At 45.7% G+C, this 22,724-nt stretch overlaps 1 protein-coding gene across 1 annotated transcript in view; it reads right to left on the bottom strand.

Annotated features, from left to right (window-relative positions):
- Positions 1-4,835, bottom strand: part of PIAS1 (protein inhibitor of activated STAT 1) — a 45,711-nt gene extending 40,876 nt beyond the window's left edge. The window contains exon 1 of the mRNA XM_066635142.1: positions 4,778-4,835. Coding sequence (XP_066491239.1) covers positions 4,778-4,801 — 24 coding nt within the window. The 5' untranslated portion in view covers positions 4,802-4,835. The remainder of the gene's footprint in view (positions 1-4,777) is intronic.
- Positions 4,836-22,724: the final 17,889 nt, after the last annotated feature.

Genomic DNA, 22,724 nt, shown 5'->3' with positions numbered 1-22,724 from the left:
AAGTAATTACAAAAAATGTTTATAGTTAATTATGTTGTGTTGTGCAATATTGGCTCATGCGGTTATGCAAGGTACACCAACATACATTGTACACATAAATGTAATATGTTATGATGGCGCGAACATTGTAAAAAAACTCTGGTAGATCTCCGGGCCTTGCTGGGTTTCAAAGTAGCTCTCGAGCCAAAAAAGTGTGAGCACCCCTGGTCTAATGTGATAATTCTAATGCTGTCCTGTTGAGAAGTTTTAATGCTTATATTTTTACTGTGATCTCATGGTTTTTACCATTTTTATTGTGATTTTTATGGGGGCTTTTCACTGTGATTTTGTGTTATAAGTTGCTTTGAATGCCCTTCCAGGAGATAAAGCAGAGTAGAAATTTAGTGAAAAAAAATACTCAGCTACACAAAAAGGACTGCTTGTTAAGAGTATACAGTTTTCCAATTCAGAAGTTATGTATCTAAAATTTGGGGATGGGGTAGATCTTTACAGCAAAGATTGCTTTAGTAAAATTATAAATCAAACCTGAGACTAGTAACTTCCATCACCAGATATTCACTTTAGTCAGTATTGAGTTTCTAGTGAAAAAAATGAAAGTTTGGGTGAACACTAAAAAGTTCTAATGAAACAGATGAGTGAAGCAGATGATTAGAACAAATGAGTAAAAGGTTCAGGGTAAAGTTTTAAAATCTTATTACATCTGCCTTTGCTTCAAAATGCTTTCCAACAATTATGCAAGACTGACTATACTATCTGGAATTACTATTCCTGTAAATTGCAAGCACATGTAATTCTCACACCTGATTGATTCCTCTAACTTCTGCAACACATAAAAGAAGCTGGTCTGTTTAAAAACACACATTTGGCCCTTAATACCAAGATTTCCTGATAGTCTTTAACACTATGATTTGCTAAGCTGGGGGCAGACTTTAGTCCTACCCACACCATCTATCATCTGTGAATTGGAAGCAGTTTGAAAGTGCATTTTTTTTGCACTGTTTCTTCTGTTTGGGGGTAACAACAACATTAACCAGTATAAAAAAACAATGTTTCTAAATCTATATAATTTTTAAAAGTTTCATTTGTTAATAATGGTGGTAGTTCCTATTTTCGCTTTTATTTTTATTTGTGGCAAAAGGTGTTTCACCATTTGTAAATTTCACTGCACTCTAAGACTGACTGTATTTGTAATTGTTTGAATAAAACTAAGGCATTTATACTTTTAAAGTATTTTGTGCATTTTAATTATGTTGTCACCAGAGGTTTTCAAGAAATCACATGATATAAATCTTAGAATAAAAATGATTTCATAAATATCGTAAGAATACAATGTTACAACTACAAACAAAGCAAGTGTAGATCTGATAAGAAAATCAATATAGTATATGCTCCTTTTTCCAAAAACCTGATTTTACCCCTGCAGCTTCAAAGTTTCACTACTCTGAAGAATCCCAAAATGTTTATAAAAGTTACCATTCCCTATATCTAAGCTACTGCTTTCCCTTTTCCTGCTTAAAAGGAAAATTTTTCAAGCTTTTCTCCCAAAAGGAGAACAAAATTGACAAGACTAGTCAGTTCCATATGTACGTGTGTTCAAACAAAACATCTCAATTTCAGTATCCTAATGTTCCAGAAAGCAATGGAAATCCAGAAAGGACAAGTACTGGGGGGAGGGAGGAGAGGGGGAGAGAAAGAATAAGGGAAAAGAAAAAGGTAAAAGACAAAAAATAGGACAGTCCTGGTCTAACAGATCTAGAGGAAAACATTCATATAAAGAGGTATTTTTATGAAAGCTAAATATTTACATAATCCACAGATAGGATCACATTTGGAGTTTTAAAAAAATCCAACAATACACCTTCAATAGCAGCTCCCACTTTGTCTAGTAATTTTCTCAAGATTCCAGAAGAAAAAAATCTCTCTCTCTCCACACACACTCCCCATCTCTGCGGGTGAAGGGGGAGGGGGTGGAATCTCCCTGCCATCTAAATCAACCAAGCTTTAAAACTACTCTAATAAACGTATCTTCCAAGCCAATAAGAGTACTATACCAATACCTTGCTTTATTTACTGCACAAAGATTAATGAAGCAAACCCAAATGTGAAGGAAAACAAATAAATCTTTTTATGCTTTACAACAAGCTGTCTTCATAAATGGGCAATAGGCTTCCTTAGGTCTCCTACTGCAAGACTCCACACACAGACCCAACACAAAAGGCAATGGAGGTTATAAACAGGATTCATTCATCTTCAGCTCACAAAGAGAGATGCCATCACTGTGTACAAAACACCAAAGGAGCAAATCACCTTTTTGAAAGGCCAAAATAAAGAGATCCTCTTTACAGCAAGACAACATGTGAGGTTCCTAGAATTACTTAATACACCTACAGATATGGTAAACATATTAGCCCTTTTCTAAATGAATTCTCAAAGGAACACATTTGACATGTTATCTATACAGAGAGTACAATATGCACATTTTGTTTTGTCTTGCAAAGCCATTAATACAAAAGTCTCCAGAACAGAGGAAAAGAAGAAACCTTCCTCCACATCACATTATTCAATATTTAATGTGACTTTCATAATCACTGTTGAACTTAATGGTAGACAGCCAAGTTCTCAACAGATTAAGATGCTGTGAAATGTTATTGTTAATTGCTTTTTTAAGAATTCCTCATCGTAGCCACCCTTGGTAAGCATAGGATAAACGTTTGAAAGTATGCCCAATACTAGAATGATCCATGTATTATCACAGCAAGAAACTGGAATTTCAAGACAGCCAACAGAAATAAAACATCCCTCATTTAGAGAAGAATCTCATCTCAAGAATTTCAGAGCAGCGCGATAAAAACCACAAGATACTTCCTTGGGATTCACGATTGGGTGCAAATATATCTCACTGTGACTTTTAAACGCATTTTTTAAATGCAAGGTGTTTCTCCCCTCCCTTCCCCAAGCCATCTTGCCAGGAGATAAAAAAAATAGCAGGGTAAAAAAGGAACAAATGAGATTAGGTACTTTTAGTTTCCTCTTGGTTTAAAACAGGAAACTAATGTGGCGGGTGCTTCCGTCTATCATCCTTCCAGAGTTCAGAGAGCTTTAACTTTCAGCTGGAGAGACAATCTGCTCCGTAACAGCCCAATCCTATCCAATTTTCCAGTGTCAGTGCTGCTGTACCAATGGGGCATGCACTGCATCCTGTGGTGGAGGGGCAGACCTCCTCAAGACACAGATGCTGGAAAGTTGGATAGGACTGGGCCCTAAGTGAACTACAAAAGCTTCAATATCAGATTGCTAAGGATCTAAATACATCCCAATATTCTACAGAGAGCATCGTACACCCTTTAATAAAGGGAGCCCTTTATTGAGTCATCTGTGATTTGGAATAAGAGCTAGGCTTAACAGAACTCTTGGGAAGTTGAAAAATGCATGCAACACACCCCAGTTTTGTTTACTTCCTCACAGAGGCAGCTGTCTGTGATCACACCCATAATTTGGGTCTCCTGTATATTGCAAGAAGGAAAGCACACAACAACTTGCAACTCAGACTATACATTAAGGAAAGGAGGAAGGGCGTTTGGCAGGGACACCAAACCAATCTACTGAAACTAGATCCTCTCATTTAAGAGTAAAAACTTGAGGTTCTCCTTGCGTATCAATTTCCACTTCTCTCACACAGTTCTCTGCAAAGCCGAACATTCAAAGTGACAGCCACCAGCCCTTTCAGAGAAGCAAAGGGAAGAGTACAGATTTCCACTACACAGGGCCAGCAATACATTCTCTGTTCTGTGCATGGTTCAGAAGATGTAGGGCCCAATCCTACACATGCCTGCTTAGAAGTGAGTCAGTGGGGCTTACTCCCAGGTAAGTGTGAACAGGGCTGCAGACTGAGCCATGCTCTTCATCCTTCCGCTCTTAGGGGATATGGGAGGTGGGGAAAGAACAGCCTCCAACAGTGGCTCCCATACTGCGAGCTGTGGTCCAACCATGGAGCTGCGGAAAACAGACAGGAGAGCCATGGAATCCTTGAGAAAAACCCACCCCCCTATACAATGTGTAGGACTGTCACCCTGATGGGGAGCCACAGCCAGGGGCCCAGCGGGTCAAGAGAGCCGCCAGTCAAAAAGGTTTGGGTGCCACCGGCCTGTGACAACCGCTCAGAGCCAGAGCCTGTGGGGCACAGCACAGAAGCAGCAGCCTGTGGGGCGAAAGGCTGGGTGTCAAGTGAAGGACCCCAGCACAGCACTGGGGGGGGGGCTGTGGGGCCCAGGGGGAGGCCTCCGGCTGCACAGGACAGAAGAGCCTCCAGACAAAGCCTCACACCCCAAGGGAGAGGTGGGGGGCAGAGATGGGGCAGCCTCAGAGTCCTCGCCCCCTCCCCTGCCAGAGCTGCAAGGCCACCCCGCGGGGAGGGGGAGGGGCGGGCTCCGCTGACAGGATGGAACTTCGCCCCTCAGGGCGGGAGAGGGCGCGCGACCCGCGGGGGCGCGGGAGGGGAGGCCCAGCCCTGGTAGGGGGCGCGGGGCGGACTCCGCCGACGGCCTCGGGGCCAGGCGGGGGAGGGGGAGAAGGGCGGCTGCCCCCGCCCACAGGGGCGCTTCGAGGGGCCGCCGGAGCGCCCTCCCTCCCGCCCGCACCTGAGGGGGAACTGAGGGGGGGACGCGGAGCCCCCGCCTCCGCCCGCCCTCCTCGTCCCCCTCCGCTCCCCCGGGCCGAGCGTGCCGCGGGGAGGCGGCGGCGGCGAGGGACGGGGGGGGGCTTGAAACTGCGCCTTTACCTTTAGTTCCGCACTGTCCGCCATCTTGAATCGCGGCGCGCAGGCGCAGTGAACCCCGCCGGGAGGGCACCGCCCACCAGCCCCAGCCCCGCGCGCCGCGTTTGAATCCTGGGCGCTTGGCGGCCGCCATTTTGTCCGCGCCCCCCCTCGGGGCGGGCGGAGGGGCGTGGCCTGGAGCGTCTCCTCAGGGGGCGTGGCCTGGAGCTTCTCCTCACGGCTCTCTGGAGAGTCTCCTCAGAGCCCCTGTGGCGGCGGCGCCGACAGGAGGCCAGTGTGATTTGGTGTCGTGTTGTCCTCCCAGCTGCCCTCACCTGGGAGTAAGCCTCATTGGACACAGTGGTACTTACTTCTGAGTAGACCTGGCCAGGACTGGATCTTCCCCACCTCTAGGCCAGCGCCTTAGGGAGCACATAAGAGGCCTCCATGGTGGAGCCTGCCCTCCACCCACCCTTCAGAGACAGGCTAACTCTGACCCTGAGAAAGCACACGTCCCCCTCACGGCTGGTCACCTGTGAGGGAATTCCCCCCCATAAAGCTGTCCAGTGCACTCTTAAAGGCGTCCAGGCCAGGAGCCATTGCCACATCCTGCGGCAGGGAGTTCCACAGATCGGTGGCGTAGCTGGAGGGGGGCGGAGCAGGTAGTCTGGCAAGCGGCCCCTCTGGAGCCATTCCCGGCAGGGGGGGCGCAAAACGGAGCCGCACGTTTTGTCATTGGGGATCCGATTGCAAATAAGTTGCCTGAGGTTGGGGATGACCCTTTTTCTTCTAAAATGACCACAAATGTGTTGTGAACCACCAACAGATCACAAAACAAGGACAGAAAAGCAGCAATTCGCTGGATCTTGTTGGAGTTTATATACAATTTGTCCTTTCCCAAAGAGACGGGGATTCTCCTTCCACTGGATGCTGTTTACAGAACCCAATGAAGGATTTAACCATCCTAAACTGGTTCGTGTTAGATTTCTTTGGTGCACTTGTCAGGTCGGAGTGATTGGAGGGGAGAGGGAATGGATGGGTGTGGCATATTTGGGTGCACAAAATGTCTGGATTCATTTAAGCCAACAACAATATGTGTTTCGACAACTGTCAGGATGTGGAACAGTCTCTGATGATGCGTTTGGGTTCAGAGAGACCATGTCTCCACCAACAGTGCAAAGTCAAAAATAGCAGGACCCACGATCGCAACAACATACATATAATTTTCAAGTAATTACTGCAATATAATTAGCAGTGCTGGCTTCATATGCCCTACTTGAGATCAAGCAGAGTTGCTTTTTACTGCAGCTTGACTTCATGCCTCATACACAGAGTAGGAGCAAGAGCAAGAATACATTTGAAAGTCCGTAGGAAGAGGAGGAGGAAGGCTTGGCAAATCAAGCATCTAGGCCCTAGTAGTGTGTTGACCTTCACGCTCCCTGGTCCAGCGATGCCTTCTGAGAGCAGGAGCTGCTATGTATTTCCTCTGTTTGTTCTGAGTAGAACTAGATCAAATGGGTACAAACCGCAAGACAGGAAATTCCAGTTGGACATCAGGAAGAAATTCTGGATGATCAGGGTGGTGGTGAGGCAGTGGAACAGATTGTCAAGGAAAGTTGTGGCTTCTCCCTCATTGGAGATCTTCCAGCAGAGTTGTGACAGGTGGCCTGCTGGAGATGCTATAGGATGATTTCCTGTTGCGGGCAGGAGGTTGAAGAGGTTCCCTCTCACACAACACTAGAAACAGGGAACATTCACTAAAATTGAGTATTGGGAGAGTTAACAGACAAATATTTCTTGACCCATCGTGTAATTAGTCTGTGGAACTCCTTGCCACAGGATAGGGTGATGGCATCTGGTGTAGATGCCTTTAAAAGGGGATTAGACAAATTTCTGGAGGAAAAGTTCATTATAGGTTACAAGCCATGATGGTTTTGTGCAACCACCTGATTTTAGTAGCAGGCTACCTCAGAATTCCAGATGCAAGGGAGTGGCACCAGGATGCAGGTCTCTTGTCTTGTGCGCTCCCTGGGGCATCTGGTGGGCCACTATGAGATACAGGAAGCTGGACTAGATGGGCCTTCGGCCTGATACAGCGGGGGCTCTTCTTATGTTCTTATGGACTGTATGATCTTGTGGGTCCCTTCCAACAGTTTGATTCTATGAATCTATGGTATGATTCTACGAAACCTGCACTATTCATTTAAACACAGGAGGCTTCATGGGTACTTGGTTCTTACTGTTTTGTGGAATGAATTTTGATTTTGAGTCAACTAGGTCTGCTTAATAAGGCAAAGGGAGGGAAAAAAATACAATATGAAAGCATTGCTGTTCCTAACTTTTGTAACTCTCATCATTTAAGAAATTATAGGGTGCCCAAACCAGACCAACCAGTTACTTTGATTTGGAATGTGCTTAGTCCCAGATGAGGAAATATTTACACACACAAAGCATCCAGATGATAAAAACAACATTGTTTAAACAAAGTTAAATTCTAAAATTCACAATGAAATAATTGTCTCTGCCCTCTGTCTTCTAGGCAGCATATGGCTGGCCTATGGAACTGGTGGGCAGCCTGATCCTATCTCCAGAAAGGCTGCCAGGTGAGCAGCACCAAAATGGTGACCACTGTATCCTAAAGCCCTGAGGAAGCCACTGGAGGTCTCCTTGGGGAAGGGAACATTCATCTCCTTCCTCCAAGTAAGGGCACAGGCCCCACAATGGGGCTCCTTGAGTCTGTGCTGGCTCCGTGTCAGGCTTTGCAGCCTGACACGGAGGATAGGATCCGGCAGAGCAGGGCTCTGCTAGTCCCACCCCCCTCCTGGGCCAGTCACTCCCCCTGCCCCACCATCCCCAGAACACCACCCTGCTGCTCGGTGGTGCAACTTACCTTCAGGCGCGCCCAGGGTGTCTCCATTCAGTGCTGAGGCCCAGAACCGATAGCCCCTCCTCCCCACGTGCCGTAGACATGCCTTAAGGCATGTTTGCCAGTGCTAGCGCTCAGTGCCAATGCTCAGGGAGCATGGGATTGACCCTTAAACCACGCATATCAGCTCAAAGTGAAAGCTGGGGAAACATCTAGTTTTGTGGTCAAGTACCCAATAATGCGTCCCCATCATTCTGTGAGTACTTCCTCCTGTGAAAGCATCTGTGTGGTGGAGTCAGGATCCAACCACATGAAATGCCACTTTGTTTTCTGACAGATTCATTTCATATATTAGTATCTGTCAGCGTGACCACATGCAGCAGTGAGAAACCACAACATTGGTGCCACATCAAAAGGAGGACTGCTGCCCGCATCTCAATTGAGTAACTGTATGAGCGTTTTTTGCTACTGTAAAGAAAAAGTAACTGTGAAAGCAAAAGCACTGTGTCTGTGATGCTAGCATATATCAGCACAGGCAGCACTTTGAAGGGAGAGGCATTCCCTCCTGCATGAATGAAGGAAGAATGCCTCTTTGGCTTACCACCCCAGAATTTTGTAAGTACAGGCAGTTCTCCATATCCACAGATCCGGTATCAATGGATTCTGTTATCCATGGATCCAGGGGTGCTCACATCCATTAATACTGTTAAAGGTTCATTGGGGTGAAGTGTTTCTTGCTTTTACTGGTTGCTGTAAGCTTGCAAGGGTTCATGTCACCCAGTGCAAGAGCTCATTATGTCAACACCATGATGGACGTCCTCCCATACAAGACCATACAGAATAAATTGCAATATCATGCACACAGCCTAAATGCAGTGGCATTACTAGGGTTGGTGTAATCCCACTTGATTGATTAATTGATTGAATTAAATATAGAACAGTCTAGGTCACCCAACAAATCAATAACCAACAAAACACCAACTTGATGGCACTCAGACAACTGAATAAGGGCCCAATCCTGTCCAATTTTCTTTCACCAATGCAGCTGTGTCAACAGACTGCTGTGGTTGAGGGGCAGTTATGGAGGCCTCCTCAAGGTATGGGAACATTTGTTCCCTTAGCTTAGGGCTGTATTGTGTCTGTATCAATGCTGGAAAGTTGGATAGAATTAGGCCCTAAGAGTTCTAGTATTAGCTCTAAGACATGGACATGAAAGCTGACTCATACCAATACCTTATTGGTTCCTGTTGTATCTCATTGGCTCTTGGAACAATCAATCTCATTGGTCAGTTTTGAGTTAAGCCATTTCTGCGCAACGTTGCATATATGCAAGAGGGATCAAATGTGTACACCTGTGGGCTGGGCAGAAATGGGTTAAACCAATAATTAAGAAGTGGTACAAAGTGTATCTTGCCTGAATCATTTGTAATGTCGCTGCCTGTCTCCTTACCTGTGGATTATTCAATCACTAGAAAACCACTTTTCCCCCTTTGGTCCTAATTTTTCAATTAAGTTTATTGCATATTACAAAATGTACCAAAGCATTCATTTACTAACTTCCTTAGCTCTATGTCTGTGGATTCAGCAAGGAATAATAGATTTCATCTCATCAGCTATGGAGAATCTAATTCAAATTCAAGTCAAATTCACTTATTTATTCATCACGTCATGGTTCAGGATGTGGACTCACCTCCCTGCATTACAATCTCTGCGCATGAACTGGAGGTTGTCCATGACTTTGTGTACCTTGGCTCAACGATCTTTGACACGCTTTCTCTCGATACCGAGCTAAACAAACGCATTGGTAAAGCAGCTACCACGTTTTCCAGACTCACAAAGAGAGTCTGGTCCAACAAGAAGCTGACGGAACATACCAAGATCCAGGTCTACAGAGCTTGCATCCTGAGTACACTTCTGTACTGCAGCGAGTCATGGACTCTTCACTCACAACAGGAGAGGAAACAGAACGCTTTCCACATGCGCTGCCTCCGACGTATTCTCGGCATCACCTGGCAGGACAAAGTTCCAAACAACACAGTCCTGGAACGTGCTGGAATCTCTAGCATGTATGCACTGCTGAAACAGAGACACCTGCGTTTGCTCGGTCATGTCGTGAGAATGGATGATGGCTGGATCCCAAAAGATCTCCTCTATGGCGAACTCGTGCAAGGAAAGCGCCCTACAGGTAGACCACAGCTGCGATACAAGGACATCTGCAAGAGGGATCTGAAGGCCTTAGGAGTGGACCTCAACAAGTGGGAAACCCTGGCCTCTGAGCAGCCTGCTTGGAGTCAGGCTGTGCAGCATGGCTTTTCCCAGTTTGAAGAGACACTTGGCCAACAGACTGAGGCAAAGAGGCAAAGAAAGAAGGCCCATAGCCAGGGAGACAGACCAGGGACAGACTGCACTTGCTCCCAGCGTGGAAGGGATTGTCACTCCCGAATCGGCCTTTTCAGCCACACTAGACGCTGTTCTAGAACCACCATTCAGAGCACTATACCATATTCTTTCAATACTGAAGGTTGCCAACAAGGCCATGGACAAAAAAGATGAAAAAACAAAGCCCAGACTTTGCCTAAAGATGTACAATCTAAATTAAAAGTCTAGATTATAGATTGATAAAAATTAGTAAGAAAGACAGGGAGAAAGAGTGGGGGCGGAAGTAGAGATTATCCATCTTTTTCAAAAGCATGTCGTAGTGGCTAAGACGGTGACACCTAGAACAGTTCCGGAAAGCCTTTTTGCAACTGGCTTTCCAGCACCATCCTGAAATTCAGGGAAACTACCAGACAAGTGGGTAGGAGACTTGATCATCTGCCCCCAGGGAACTCTGTCACTCCTCAAGCCACTGAACAATGGCATTTGCTGAGTAGGAAAAAATGCTGTGCTCTGTGGGTTAGAACAGGTGTAGAATAGGTTACATGATATTCTGATACAGTTACTGCTATTGCCATGTGTTGACTGATGCCTTCCACACATGGCAAACATGGAGTCACCACAGGAGCTCAGTAGCGTAGTTACGCCACAGAAAGTATCGCAGGCGCTACCTTGTGCAGTGTAAGCAGTCCCTCCCACTTGACTGGGAGCTCCATCATGACTGGTTGGTAGCAACAGTGTTGCTGCTATGTAGCCATCGCTGTGCTTTGAATTTGGGTGTTATTAGGGCACTGCTTACACCGTGCAAGCTCCAGGATAGTGGTGGCCATCTTAGCCAGACCCCAGGATTGTCCTTTCCATAAAAAAAAATCCCAACCAGACAGCCACAGGCAAATCATCTCTCTCAGGTTTAACTCTTTCTGCTGTTTGATTTTTTTGTTTCTATTTTATCCGTTTATGCTTAAGTTTAACATTGCATGCATTGTAACACTGTCCACCATCCTAGGAGTTGTTATTCCTACGTTTATTATACACAAATAACCATTTGTTCGCTTATCTCAGGGCTGCACTGTGGTTGCACCAGTGCTGGAAAATTGGATAGGATTGGGACCTCAGTCATCAATCACTTTGGCTGGACCTTGCAGTCAGTTGCTTTAAGAATGGCATGAATCTGAAACATCTCTCCAAACTCCTTTAGCCAAGGAAGTCATGTATGATATGCCTTATAAATAATCCATTTTCAGCTTCTCTCAGAGTTCAGCAAGTTCCTCCATGTTGCAATTGCCAGTTCTCATCACAAAGAACTTTCTGTCTGTCCCTTTGGCTTCACACACACACACACACACACACACACACACACACTCCCCCCCCCCACAGTGTCTTCAGACCAGATGCTTTCGAAGTAGCCTCTCACAGATGGGTGGATTGAATTGTTCAGGCTCCCCAGCAGGAATCTTAGGGTAGAGGTCACACTGTGCAAAATTTGGGCAGGGTTTGTTTCTTTAAAATACAAATCAAAAGATCTCTTGTCTGAAGTGAGTTCTCAACCTCAAAGTAGAGATGGAAGTCGCAAAAGTCAGCAAGAAATGGCAAACATCTTGAGCTACACCAATTATCAGGCTTGCTTTGACCTCCACTCGACACCCATTTCTGCTCCTTTCGGAGCCTGTTTCCAGTGCATTTGCCACAACTCTAATCCCACACCCCAGATCACTCCAGCCAATTTGATGTGAATCATACAAATTCCAGTCCAGAATCTCCAGATTATGACCTGCACAAATGCAGAGTTCTCAGATTTCTCCAAAGATTGACCATAAATTGTGATGCTTGTAAAGTTGTCAGCTTCATGATTCACTGAAACTTAAACTTCTTCAGACCGCAATGCTTGTTTTCACTGTGGCTTCATTGCCTCACCAGATAGGCCCATGCTGTTGGGCGCCAAGACAAAAGTGTGGTCCCTTAAGGCCAGAACAAGTAGATTGGGGTCTGAGGAGCCAGGGAGTAGTTAGGCCCAGACTGAAGATCAAGTTCCAGAGAAGTCAAGCAGTCAAGAATGGGAGAGGCACCAGAATCTGCTGCTGCTGCTGCTGCTGCTGCTCAAGTGATCACATGTAGCTCAGGTGGACAACCTGCCAACTCTGGAGCCAAGTCTTTATAGGCTAAGGTAAGCTGGACTTGGCCTGCAAAATCTGCTGACAGCTGTAGCAGCCTCATCAATGCCCTCTTGGACTATGAAGATCCTGAGCTGGCCTTGGGAGAGGAAGCAGCATGCTGGTAAGGCAAGTTCAGTTCAAGTTGTGCTCTAGTTCAGGCTATACCCCCCAGAACTCACAGGACCTCCTGGTACAGCTCACTTGCAGTCATCCCCAAATTTAGAGCTGGAATCAGGATAGTCTAGGGGGGATACGGCAGAGCCATTGTTGCCTATTTGTGCACACACATCCCACCTTCATCTCTCTTCACAGCCATGGTGAAAATCTCTGGATCTTCCCCTTCTCAGTCCTAAAATGGTCCAGCGAATACTACAAGATTGCTGCTGTTAGGCTGTCAACACATCATGGTCTTTTCTAAGGGACTAAGCTCCTTCAGCCCAGAGGGTATCAGGTTAGCACCCTCCGTCATTCTACATTTACCTGCTGATAACGCCTTTTACAGCTTGTTATCCATGTCCTGCATTTTAGTGGCTGTCTCTCTTATTCTGCTCTCCAGCCTACTTGGCTGGTTGCCTCAGTGGAGAGTGTTGCTTTGCCCCTGACTGTGTCCATTTTGAGAACCTGGGGCTCTTACCATGCAACCAGGAGGGTGGATCTCCATGGCAGTCCCAACTCCGTCAGGTTTTAGCCATGGTGGTGACAGCAATTACCGCTAATTTATTCCAGGGTGAGCTGGGGGAGAAGGAAGAGCCCCTTCCCTTGATCATTAAGACAGGCTGTGCATCTTTCTGTGGTGCTTCAAAAACATGCAAAATCCATGTGATCCAAATTGTCACAAAAGTGACACAAAAGAAATTAGCACATGCCCCACGCAACAAGGCCTTAGCCATGATACTTGCAAGTTTCTTGAAAATATAGGGTCTGTCACCAGCCTGGTATATGCCTAGTAGCTAAAACTGATGGAGGCTAGAAGTGATCCACTGGGAACATAGTACTTACTAGCACCTGGAGCTGCAAGGACTCTTGGACCATCCAGGACATCTACTCGGAGAAAGAATACTGTACTAAGCTGTCTGGTATCAGGCTAACTGGGAACCGCCTGTCCTCAGCTGCAAGTGGAATGCTGCAGGCATGTGCAAAGTCTGCTGTGGAGATGTCCACAACCCCTCTCTAAGTAGAAGTGAATCCTGTGCTCAGCCTTGACTTTGCTTTAAGATTAAATTGAGGGGTGTGAATGGTGTGGCAGGGGGGCCAATGCAGAAATTGTGGAGCAATGGGAAGTGGTGGGCAGTTCACTGTGGGTAGGGGGGGAAGGCAGAAGGTTGGAGGCCAAGAAGGCTGAAAAGACCCAGTTTTAACCCTTTTATGCACAGTAGCAGCACAAGACTCTTGCATGATCTAACATGCCTCAGCTTTTGAATTAAGCACACCAGTGCGTTCAGGACATCCTGTCCCCGAAACAAATTGTAGTAAGTGGTTTGTCAGTTAATTAAAATTTGTCAGTAAATTACAGCCTGCTTCTCTTATCAGCTCTCTGCTGTTACAGAACATACAGTTATACACTGGTCCTTTTAAAAGAAAATTATTAAAGACTGATAACAATGGGGAAAAAAATAGTTTCCTTCAGAGAAGTTTTATTCCTTGGCCTTAAGAAGCCACAACGTACTTCCAAAGGCGATTCTGTAGTCAAGGTCAGTTCCAGAGCAAATTGCCCTCCACGGTCCTTGAACACTTGACTACCCCCCTTGAGATTTGCAGTGGGGTTGCCCTGATGGAGAGGAAGGTAGAGAGGGTGATGGAGTGACTCTGAGAAACATGTGATTCTTGGTGAGAGTCACTTTGCTATTGCTGCACTAAGGTGATGAGCTCATGGGGGTCTCAGGATCAGCAGCAGTCTCCTCTGAATCCTCACCAGCTCCCCCCCCCCCCATGCTGGCCCCTGATGCCGACCCTGGCCACCAAAAAAAAAAAACCCAAACGGGGCTGCATCCCTTATCTGTATTTCATGAACATGGCCTTCCCCATTTGTGATGAGGCCCACATGGGTGACAATTTCTCTGACCCCCGGTTAAATCTGCTCATTTTTCTGGTTCCTCTTTGCCAGCTCCCCTCACTGCTGTAACTTTGTTAGTGTAACGTATGTGCCCTCTCCTTCTTCCTCAAAATGACAGAGTTTATCCTGCTCCACATGGTGCAATGATGTGACCCTATTGAAAGGTGAGGTATACATAAATGCATGCCTGACTCATAGCAACTGGGGTGGAGGGGAGGTTCAGGCTAAGAAGGAGGGAGGGGCCAGGAAACTCAGAGCAGAGCTGACTCCACTTCACCCATGGTCTGTGGCACTGCTGGGGCCAGGAGTTCTCAAGATGCCAACAAAGCAGCCACCTGCAAGGGAAGTGCATCCCAAGGTCTTCTGCAGCAAAGAAGGAGACTGTGGGATGACTGACAAAACTGAGTGGAGCAAAAGAGACCAGGGCCTGAAAGAGAGAAGGGCCAATAGGCAGAGAGCCAAGGGGAGGTGGATGTGAGAAAAGAATTCTGAACAAGCAGGGAGGAGCTCCAGGAATGTGGCAGAGAAGGGCTGAAGGGCTGCATTGTGGAAGCAGAATGACAGTGGGAAAGGTGCATGGCTGGGGAAGCACAGAAGCATTTCTGTGCTTCTGCTGCAGAAATGGATTTTCAGTACCCAGCTCTGTTCTTGGCTCAGGGCCACAAAATATACTGTAGACTGCATGGGTCATTTTCCCACTCACAGTTTCTAGGTTAAAATATTTGTCAGCCTGGATCCCCTGCACTGGTTCAGACTCTTATGTTATGGTGCATGTTTATGCATCTCCTCAAATTCTTGGAGGAAGACAGTATTAGGAGCCCCTCCCTTTGATGGCCTCCGACGTTTTGAAGTGTTTTCAGTGCTATGAACTGGAGAGACTTACAACTCTTCCCTGCTCCACCCCATTTGTCCACTAGCACTCAGGCTCCGTTTAAGGAGGGCAAGAATAAGAAGCCAGTTCAGAGCTGAAGAAAAGGAAAAAATCATCTGGCATCTGGTGAAAGCAGCAGAGTGGCGGGGGAGGGGGGATGCACAGTCACCACTCTGTCTCCAGAGCACTCTTGGAAGCACCCACTGCTCAATGCTTGCACAATGTTAAGAAAGGGCCTGAACTCCCCATGGGCTTTCCGTGAAGCCCAACCTACATGGAGACAGTGTCCCATTGCGCCTGGGAGCTTGAGATGGTGGCTGTTCTTGGTCCTCGCCTTCTTGTCCCAAATGTAGTGCTTGTCTCAGAACCCACATCCTCCAGGCCTTCATCAGTGTAGTTCCCACTTGAATCTCACTGGAGGCAGAACAGTGAATGAGTGAGTGGAATAAGCAGGCCTGGTACTTTGGAAATTGAGTCACGCTTCACATGGAAAAGGGTCAGGCTCAGTGGTTGAGTATGTGCTTTATATTCAGAAGGACCCAGCCACTGCCAGCAGCATCAGGCTGCAGGAAGCCCTGAGGCAAAACCCAGAATTGGCTCCCATGGCTCCCTGCCTACCCCCTGATGGCACATTAGGTTCTGCCACTGCCACTGGTGCTGAGAATTCAGGGGAAACCTGTCCAGGTGGGCTCTGTGATGGGCCTGGCTCTTAGCCCATGTCTGACCTGGCCAGTCTATGGCGCCACCCAGGTCCCATCCCTGGTCTCCAGATAAAGAAGGATCAGGTAGTGGGAGACCCTCCCTTGCCTGAGAACCCCTGCCAGTCAGAGAGCTAACAATGCTGGGTGAGCTAGATCAGAACCTTGACCCACAAGAAGGCAACAGGCCACAGGCACATCTGGGATTGTGGCAGGTAGCTTTTCCCTCAGTGACGCACTACTGTACTTTTGTGCTGCTCTCATTTACTTCAGTAGGGATAGTGCAGAAGAGAGTGCCAGAAGGTTTTGTCCTAAGGGGAACAACTGATGCCAAGGAAGGTTTGGCTTCTATGACTTGGAGACAGGCTTGCTTGTTGATTGACTCATCAAGGGTTCAATGCCCTCTAGTGGGCAACTGGAGTGATGCAAGGTCTCTTCCAACATCAGCAGCTATATTAAGTCTCATCATGTTCCTCTTTCCACTACTCCCACCCCTCTCCTTCTGCCTAAACGTTGAAAGTGGCTACATCCATTTCCATACCTTCAGCATTCTTCCACCTCATCCTGCTGCATGTGTGGTCCTAGTTGAAACTGGGAGAGTCTCCTTAGGAAGGATGTTTCAATGCTTGGGTGCCACCCATGAAGGAGAAGTCCCTGTCTCTCAAAACCAGCCTTCTCCCACTGAGGGTGGGGATAAGTGAAGCACAGTTTGAGCAACTGGGCAGGAGCAGGTGTACTGGAAACATCCTGTCTTAAGAGCACTTAGGACTTGCAAAGGTTAATGCTAGCATTGTCAGCACACCTGCCCTTATAGTCACCACCTAGTGCTTGTGTCAAAGCAGGCCTACACCTGCAGCCTACATAAAGTTGCCCATCAGCTGTGGCCCACCCAATAAAGGCATGTGGCCCATCAGGAGTGCCCAGGGCTCCCTGTGTGACTCCCCTGTGTGGTCAACCACAAGGCTGCAACCTGCAGCACCTCTCTGGATGATGAAAATGGTCCATTCTGGGTTGGTTTTGCCCATCTGGGCTGGCCTCTGGTCCCTTCTGAACAGGAAAGCCTATAGAAGAAGTTCTGTGTTTGCCTGGGCAGCAATTGTGTTCCATTTCCTGATGCCACCCTCATAAGACCATAAGAACAGGGACCAGTGCTTTTCAACCTCTTCATAAATGACCTGGAGACAGGGGTAAGCAGTGAGGTGGCAAAGTTTGCAGACGACACCAAACTTTTCCAAGTGGTGAAGACCAGAAGTGATTGTGAGGAACTCCAGAAGGATCTCTCCAGACTGGCAGAATGGGCAGCAAAATGGCAGGTTTGCTTCAATGTCAGTAAGTGTAAGGTCATGCACACTGGGGCAAAAAATCAAAACTTTACATATAGGCTGATGGGTTCTGAGCTGTCTGTGACAGATCAGGAGAGAGATCTTGGGGCGGTGGATAGGTCAATGAAAGTGTTGACCCAATGTGCGGCAGCAGTAAAGAAAGCCAATTCTATGCTTCGGATCATTAGAAAAGGTATTGAGAACAAAACAGCTAATATTATAATGCCGTTGTACAAATCTTTGGTAAGGCCACACCTGGAGTATTGTGTCCAGTTCTGGTCGCCACATCTCAAAAAAGACAGTGGAAATGGAAAAGGTGCAAAAGAGAGTGACTAAGATGATTACTGGGCTGGGGCACCTTCCTTATGAGGAAAGGCTACGGCATTTGGACCTCTTCAACCTAGAAAAGAGGCGCCTGAGGAGGGACATGATTGAGACATACAAAATTATGCATGAGAAGGATAAAGTGGATAGACGGATGCTCTTTACACTCTCACATAACACCAGAACCAGGGGACATCCACTAAAATTGAGTGTTGGGAGAGTTAGAACAGACAAAAGAAAATATTTCTTTACACAATGTGTGGTTGGTCTGTGGAACTCCTTGCAGCAGGATGTGATGATGGTGTCTGGCCTGGATGCCTTTAAAAGAGGATTGGACAAGTTTCTGAAGGAAAAATCCATTATGGGTTACAAGCCATGATGTGCATGTGCAACCTCCTGATTTTAGAAATGGGCTATGTCAGTATGCCAGATGCAAGGGAGGGCACCAGAATGAGGTCTCTTGTTATCAGGTGTGCTCCCTGGGGCATTTGGTGGGCCGCTGTGAGATACAAGAAGCTGGACTAGATGGGCCTATAGCCTGATCCAATGGGGCTGTTCTTATGTTCTTATGTTCTTAATTGTAGTCATTAGAAGTAAGTTTTAGCTGCTGTCTTATCAGTTGGCAGTGCTTCTTGGCAAACTAATATAGCATCTAGCTAGCTAACTAACCACAGACACCTGCAAGAGACAATTTAGAAGACAGTACACATTTTAATTAGATAAACAAGAGCATTTTTGAGAATCAGAAAACTTCTGCTTTTAGTCTTTCTTTGAATTGCAATAGAAATGGAGGCAAACCATAGGGGACCAAAAGTTACTTGAAAAGTTTAAGAGAATCATAAGAAGTTGGCTGAAGCCTTACACTTTAGCAGGTGCTAGGCAACTACACTTCTTAGCAAGGATATACACTATTAGACCCCTTAAATGTACTCAAAGTAACTGGTCACAAATAGAATTAAGACACAGAGTGCAAAGTTTAAAGGACTTTGCCTCGCAGCGGTTGGCAGATGGCCCCACAGTGTTTTGCTAAAGCCAGGAGAAGGAATGCAGGAGAGATAAGACAGGTGGCTCAACCAAGGCCATTCCAAGAGTCTGAAGGGAATGTATGCCAAGAAATGGGTTTGAAGTTCTGCCAAGAGGGACAGTCCTGCATAAAATAATGTTATAGCATCCCCTGCTAGTTCTTGAAAACTTTGTAATACAATATGTTTAATTGTTTAATTTTACCTAATTTGGAAACCTATAACTTGAATCTCACCTATCAAGTGTCTCTAAGGCTATCTACAGCCTATTAAGAATTAGCCCCATCTATGATGTCAAACTTCAGCCAATGGGAAGTTCAAATCTTCAAACAAAGAACCCAGAATGTTATAAAGAGTCTGGTTAACATTGATACTTGCTCTCAATGCTTTGGACATTAGTCCCATGAGATTCCCATTGCTGGCAACAAAATAAATCTTGCAAATGATCACCCTGGTTGGTGATGTTGCAAGGTATTAAGAAGCAAGACTCAGTACTCAAGGGTGTACTGAGTCTTGCTTTTTAATACCTTGCAACATCACCAACCAGCAACCCAAATAGGAAATTTATGGATCATACCAAATCATACAAGAGAAGGAATAATGAGAGGGTGTCTACAGCAAGAACAAAGAGAGGGCAACTCAAGGAGCACAGAGGGAAGGAGGTTCCTGGGTCACGTTTTTAGAGTCTGGACTCATCCTCAGGGTAACTGTTTTGGCTCTTTTCCAAAATATTTATAGTTGTTGTTATTCCAAACTACATGAAACCCAGTTGTAAACTGGCGTTCAGCAACTGATACCAGTCTCAGTCTGAGAACCAAGCATCAACTTAGTATCAGAGCATTGTGTATAATGTTCCTAAAAGTGCTATGTTTTTGCAGATATGATGGTGTTATTTCACAAGCTGCAGTTGTTTAAAGCAATTTACAAAACTTTTTGAAATTGCTGCAAGTACCCCAATGACAATGGGGACTATGTTTTGTCCATAGTCATGTGACTTCAATGGCCAAGTCTTGGTATTTTGCCATCTTTTCTAGTTCTTTCTCATCAACTCTGGCATCTCCAGGAACTGCAATATCTACTAGCCAGATATTTCAATTTTCTATTATCATTATATCAGGTGTATTATGTTCAAGGTGTCAGTCCGTTTGAATTTTAAAGTCCCACATGGTGATGATGATGATTGCTGTATCTCTTTTCAACAACAAAACACTTTACCATGCAAAGGCATGAGCAAATGGTTCCCCTGTACTGTACCTAAGGGGGTCACAGTCAAGAAGAAGCACGAGGCTGGCATACAACCTCAGAGATGGATGCTGTGTTGGGATAAATTGGGACAGTGTTGGAATGTCTGTACTGTGATGGGATGAACTTGTTCTCCTCCTGCCTACTTTATAAGAGCTGCCACCTGGCCACATTGAAAGATGCCTCGTAGACCAGGGATTAAATCCCATGGTTCTAGAGGAAATCAGCCCCAAGTGTGACAGTCCAGGTGTCATTGCAAATGTCCTTCTTCTCCCCAACCCACCTCTCCTAGACTTTGAATTTATCACCATTTCAGAAATAGGTCTGCCCTATCTCTAGCTGGCTCTTTGCTTTGTTTTGAGGGTTTCTTGTCTCCCTCTAATTCTTCCAAGGCACTTCGAAGCACCCCTTCACTCTGCCTCTGACATCTCATTCCCTCTAATTATTTCATATTGCACAGGGTAGATCAGTTTCATAATTTCTAGTATATTAAGCACTTAATATGTTGTGTCATTTGAAACTGCATCTTACAGTCAGCAAAGTACATTTTAATGAGAGCTAAGTGGTGTGAAAAAACTAATCCCATATAACAGTTGGTTTTGGCTTCTTTTTTTCTTTTAATTTTAACTCTCGGATATTATCAGCTTTGGCACCCTGCGTGGAATATTGTTTGAGCAGGTGATTATGTTAAAATAAAATGTCAATAGCTGTTTTACCAGAGAGTTCATTGTAGTGCTGTAAAGGGTTGCCAACTTTTTCCTGTCCCCTGCACCTATGCCTTCAGCATACATTTGTTCTGCAGATGATAGCAGCTGAAGATGCTTACCTGCATGCCAGAAGTTCCATTGATTCTGGCAGATCAAGTTGCAATTAAATACTCAAAAGTAGGCCAAGATGTTCTTCTGGTCGACTGGGAACCCTCGTCCTTTTGCAACACTTTCTTCCATTCCCAAGAGCCCTCAGCTTGGTTTAGAAGAAGAGGGACAGTTGTTTATCTTGCAATATGTCTTGTCAAAGAGCCTGGGTAAAAGTTTGCTCAGGTGTCATGACTTTTGACCAGGGTTAAGTTCAGCCACGGAAACTGCTTTCAAGGTGAACTCTTTTTCTTTCAAGCTACACAAAATAATCTCTTTGTGTTGTCTCCTTGTTCAGACAGCTCCCTGAAGGAGACAGAGCAACATATCCCATGCTCTTGAAAGAGCAACACATTTTCTGCCCCTGAGTGTCAGCAGATGTTGGCCCCATGGAACAGAGAGGTAAAGAGCAGTATTCTCCTTTGAGTTTTGCTAGAACCCCAAAGTTCAACTACCTGAGCCAGCCAGAGGCAACACAGGAACTCAGAGGGGGGAAAAGACCTTTCCTTCTTCACTCTACAGGCCAGACAGGCAACCTGGATATACCGAAGTGCAGATCTTCATCAGATCAGGGATCCTAACACAAAACTCTACAAATGGTCAGCAGAGCTGCACAAGACATGATCAACGGCAACCACTTAAAACTCCTGTTTTATGGGGGGAGGGGGCAAAGAGCACCAGGACAGGCAGGATGGAGATGCAATTTTTACTTACTCTTGTGGCATTATTAGAGGCAGAATCCTTGCCAATCTGTTGCACATCACCCAGATACCTACCAGTAGATCCTGATCTCCCATCCGCCTCCCCTGCCATCATGTCTCTCTTGCACAAGATTGGCCTCTCTGGAACTATGGTAAAACAGGCTACAAGTGCCTGCAATTCTTACCTGTACTCACTAGATGGCAGCTTTGTGATGCAAAATGAAATCAAGGCACATTCCAATAGGCGGTTGTTTGTTTTTTTGCCTTAAGTGACAACATATTTTTCCTATTAATGTTTCGTTTTACTTAATTAGAATTTCAGAAACTAATTGAAATAGATTCCAGAAACCACAATCAGCAACAAATTGTATAATTATCAATAATTATGCACATTCCAATAGTTTTGGCTGTTCATGTTTCAAAGGGGTGGCACTTCAACAGCATTAACACAACAAGAAGCGCAGAAGTAAGAGACGGGGATTTGGCCTGCCTTAGCCTGACGCTTCTGGTTAGCAGTTTAGAAACCCTGCATGCTGCAGGCAAATGCAAAGTGATGCTATCAAGAGAAATGAAAGCCCTATAAAAGTGGGGTTGTCACTCGCCCTGCAGGTCGCCTTTCACAGCTGCACAACAGGCAAAAATCTAACAGGTGTAGTGAGAGGGAAAGCATCCATTGATGGATTTCAGCTTCGCATTCAGTACTCAGAGTACATGGACCCTAGCTGAAAAAGAGTTGGCAGCCACACCCATAAACGATGAATCTCTCACAAGGAATTCTAGGCTTTTGTCCAGACAGGGTAATGGAAACACTAGGCCTCCAATCCTAGTGCTGTAGTTATGCTTTACCCACAATAGTTGGCAGTCAGATTTTACTTCTGTTCTGCAACAGGAGAGAGGAGGGCGTGGGGTGAAGGCACTGGTAGACCATAAGCTGGGTCAGAGATCCATTAATTTAAGCATATTTTGCTTTCTTTAGGGTTTTTAAGTGTACAAATGGTGAATGACTTGTTTTCATGCTTGTGTCTAATTATTAGATATATTATAGTATGTTTATTGCTAATTTAATAAAGTGATTTTTTAATAAAGGAGTTGATGGCAGAGGAGACCTGGGACCCTGTTCCCCATCCCATTTTTCTGCTTGGAAGGCAAAGTGGTCACCTCACTTATGGTGCATTCTGTGAGTGCAGATGCAGGTCTCAAGATGGGGCTTGCTTTCCCCCTAAGCAGCTGCACTGCTACACTTCCTTCCTATGAAAAGCAAAGGCTTAAATATAGACTGCCATTCTGACAGTCCACTGTTCCTTGTGCAGAAAGAAGATGTTTTTCCCCCTCCACCTGCCCACACTTCAGACATTGATGACAGGATGGTTCTCTCTGATTCAAAGAGGCTTGCATTTGTCATACTCTGATAAGAACAGGCAGTTTTCATATTTAATCATGGAAATATCTGATGGAATGTTCAACCTTCCATCCTGTTGCAACCACATGA

Source organism: Tiliqua scincoides, chromosome 8 (genome assembly GCF_035046505.1).
Source record: "Tiliqua scincoides isolate rTilSci1 chromosome 8, rTilSci1.hap2, whole genome shotgun sequence".
Lineage (NCBI taxonomy): Eukaryota > Metazoa > Chordata > Lepidosauria > Squamata > Scincidae > Tiliqua > Tiliqua scincoides.
The sequence above is the reverse complement of the archived record's forward strand: the minus strand, read 5'-3'. Positions and strand labels throughout refer to the sequence as shown.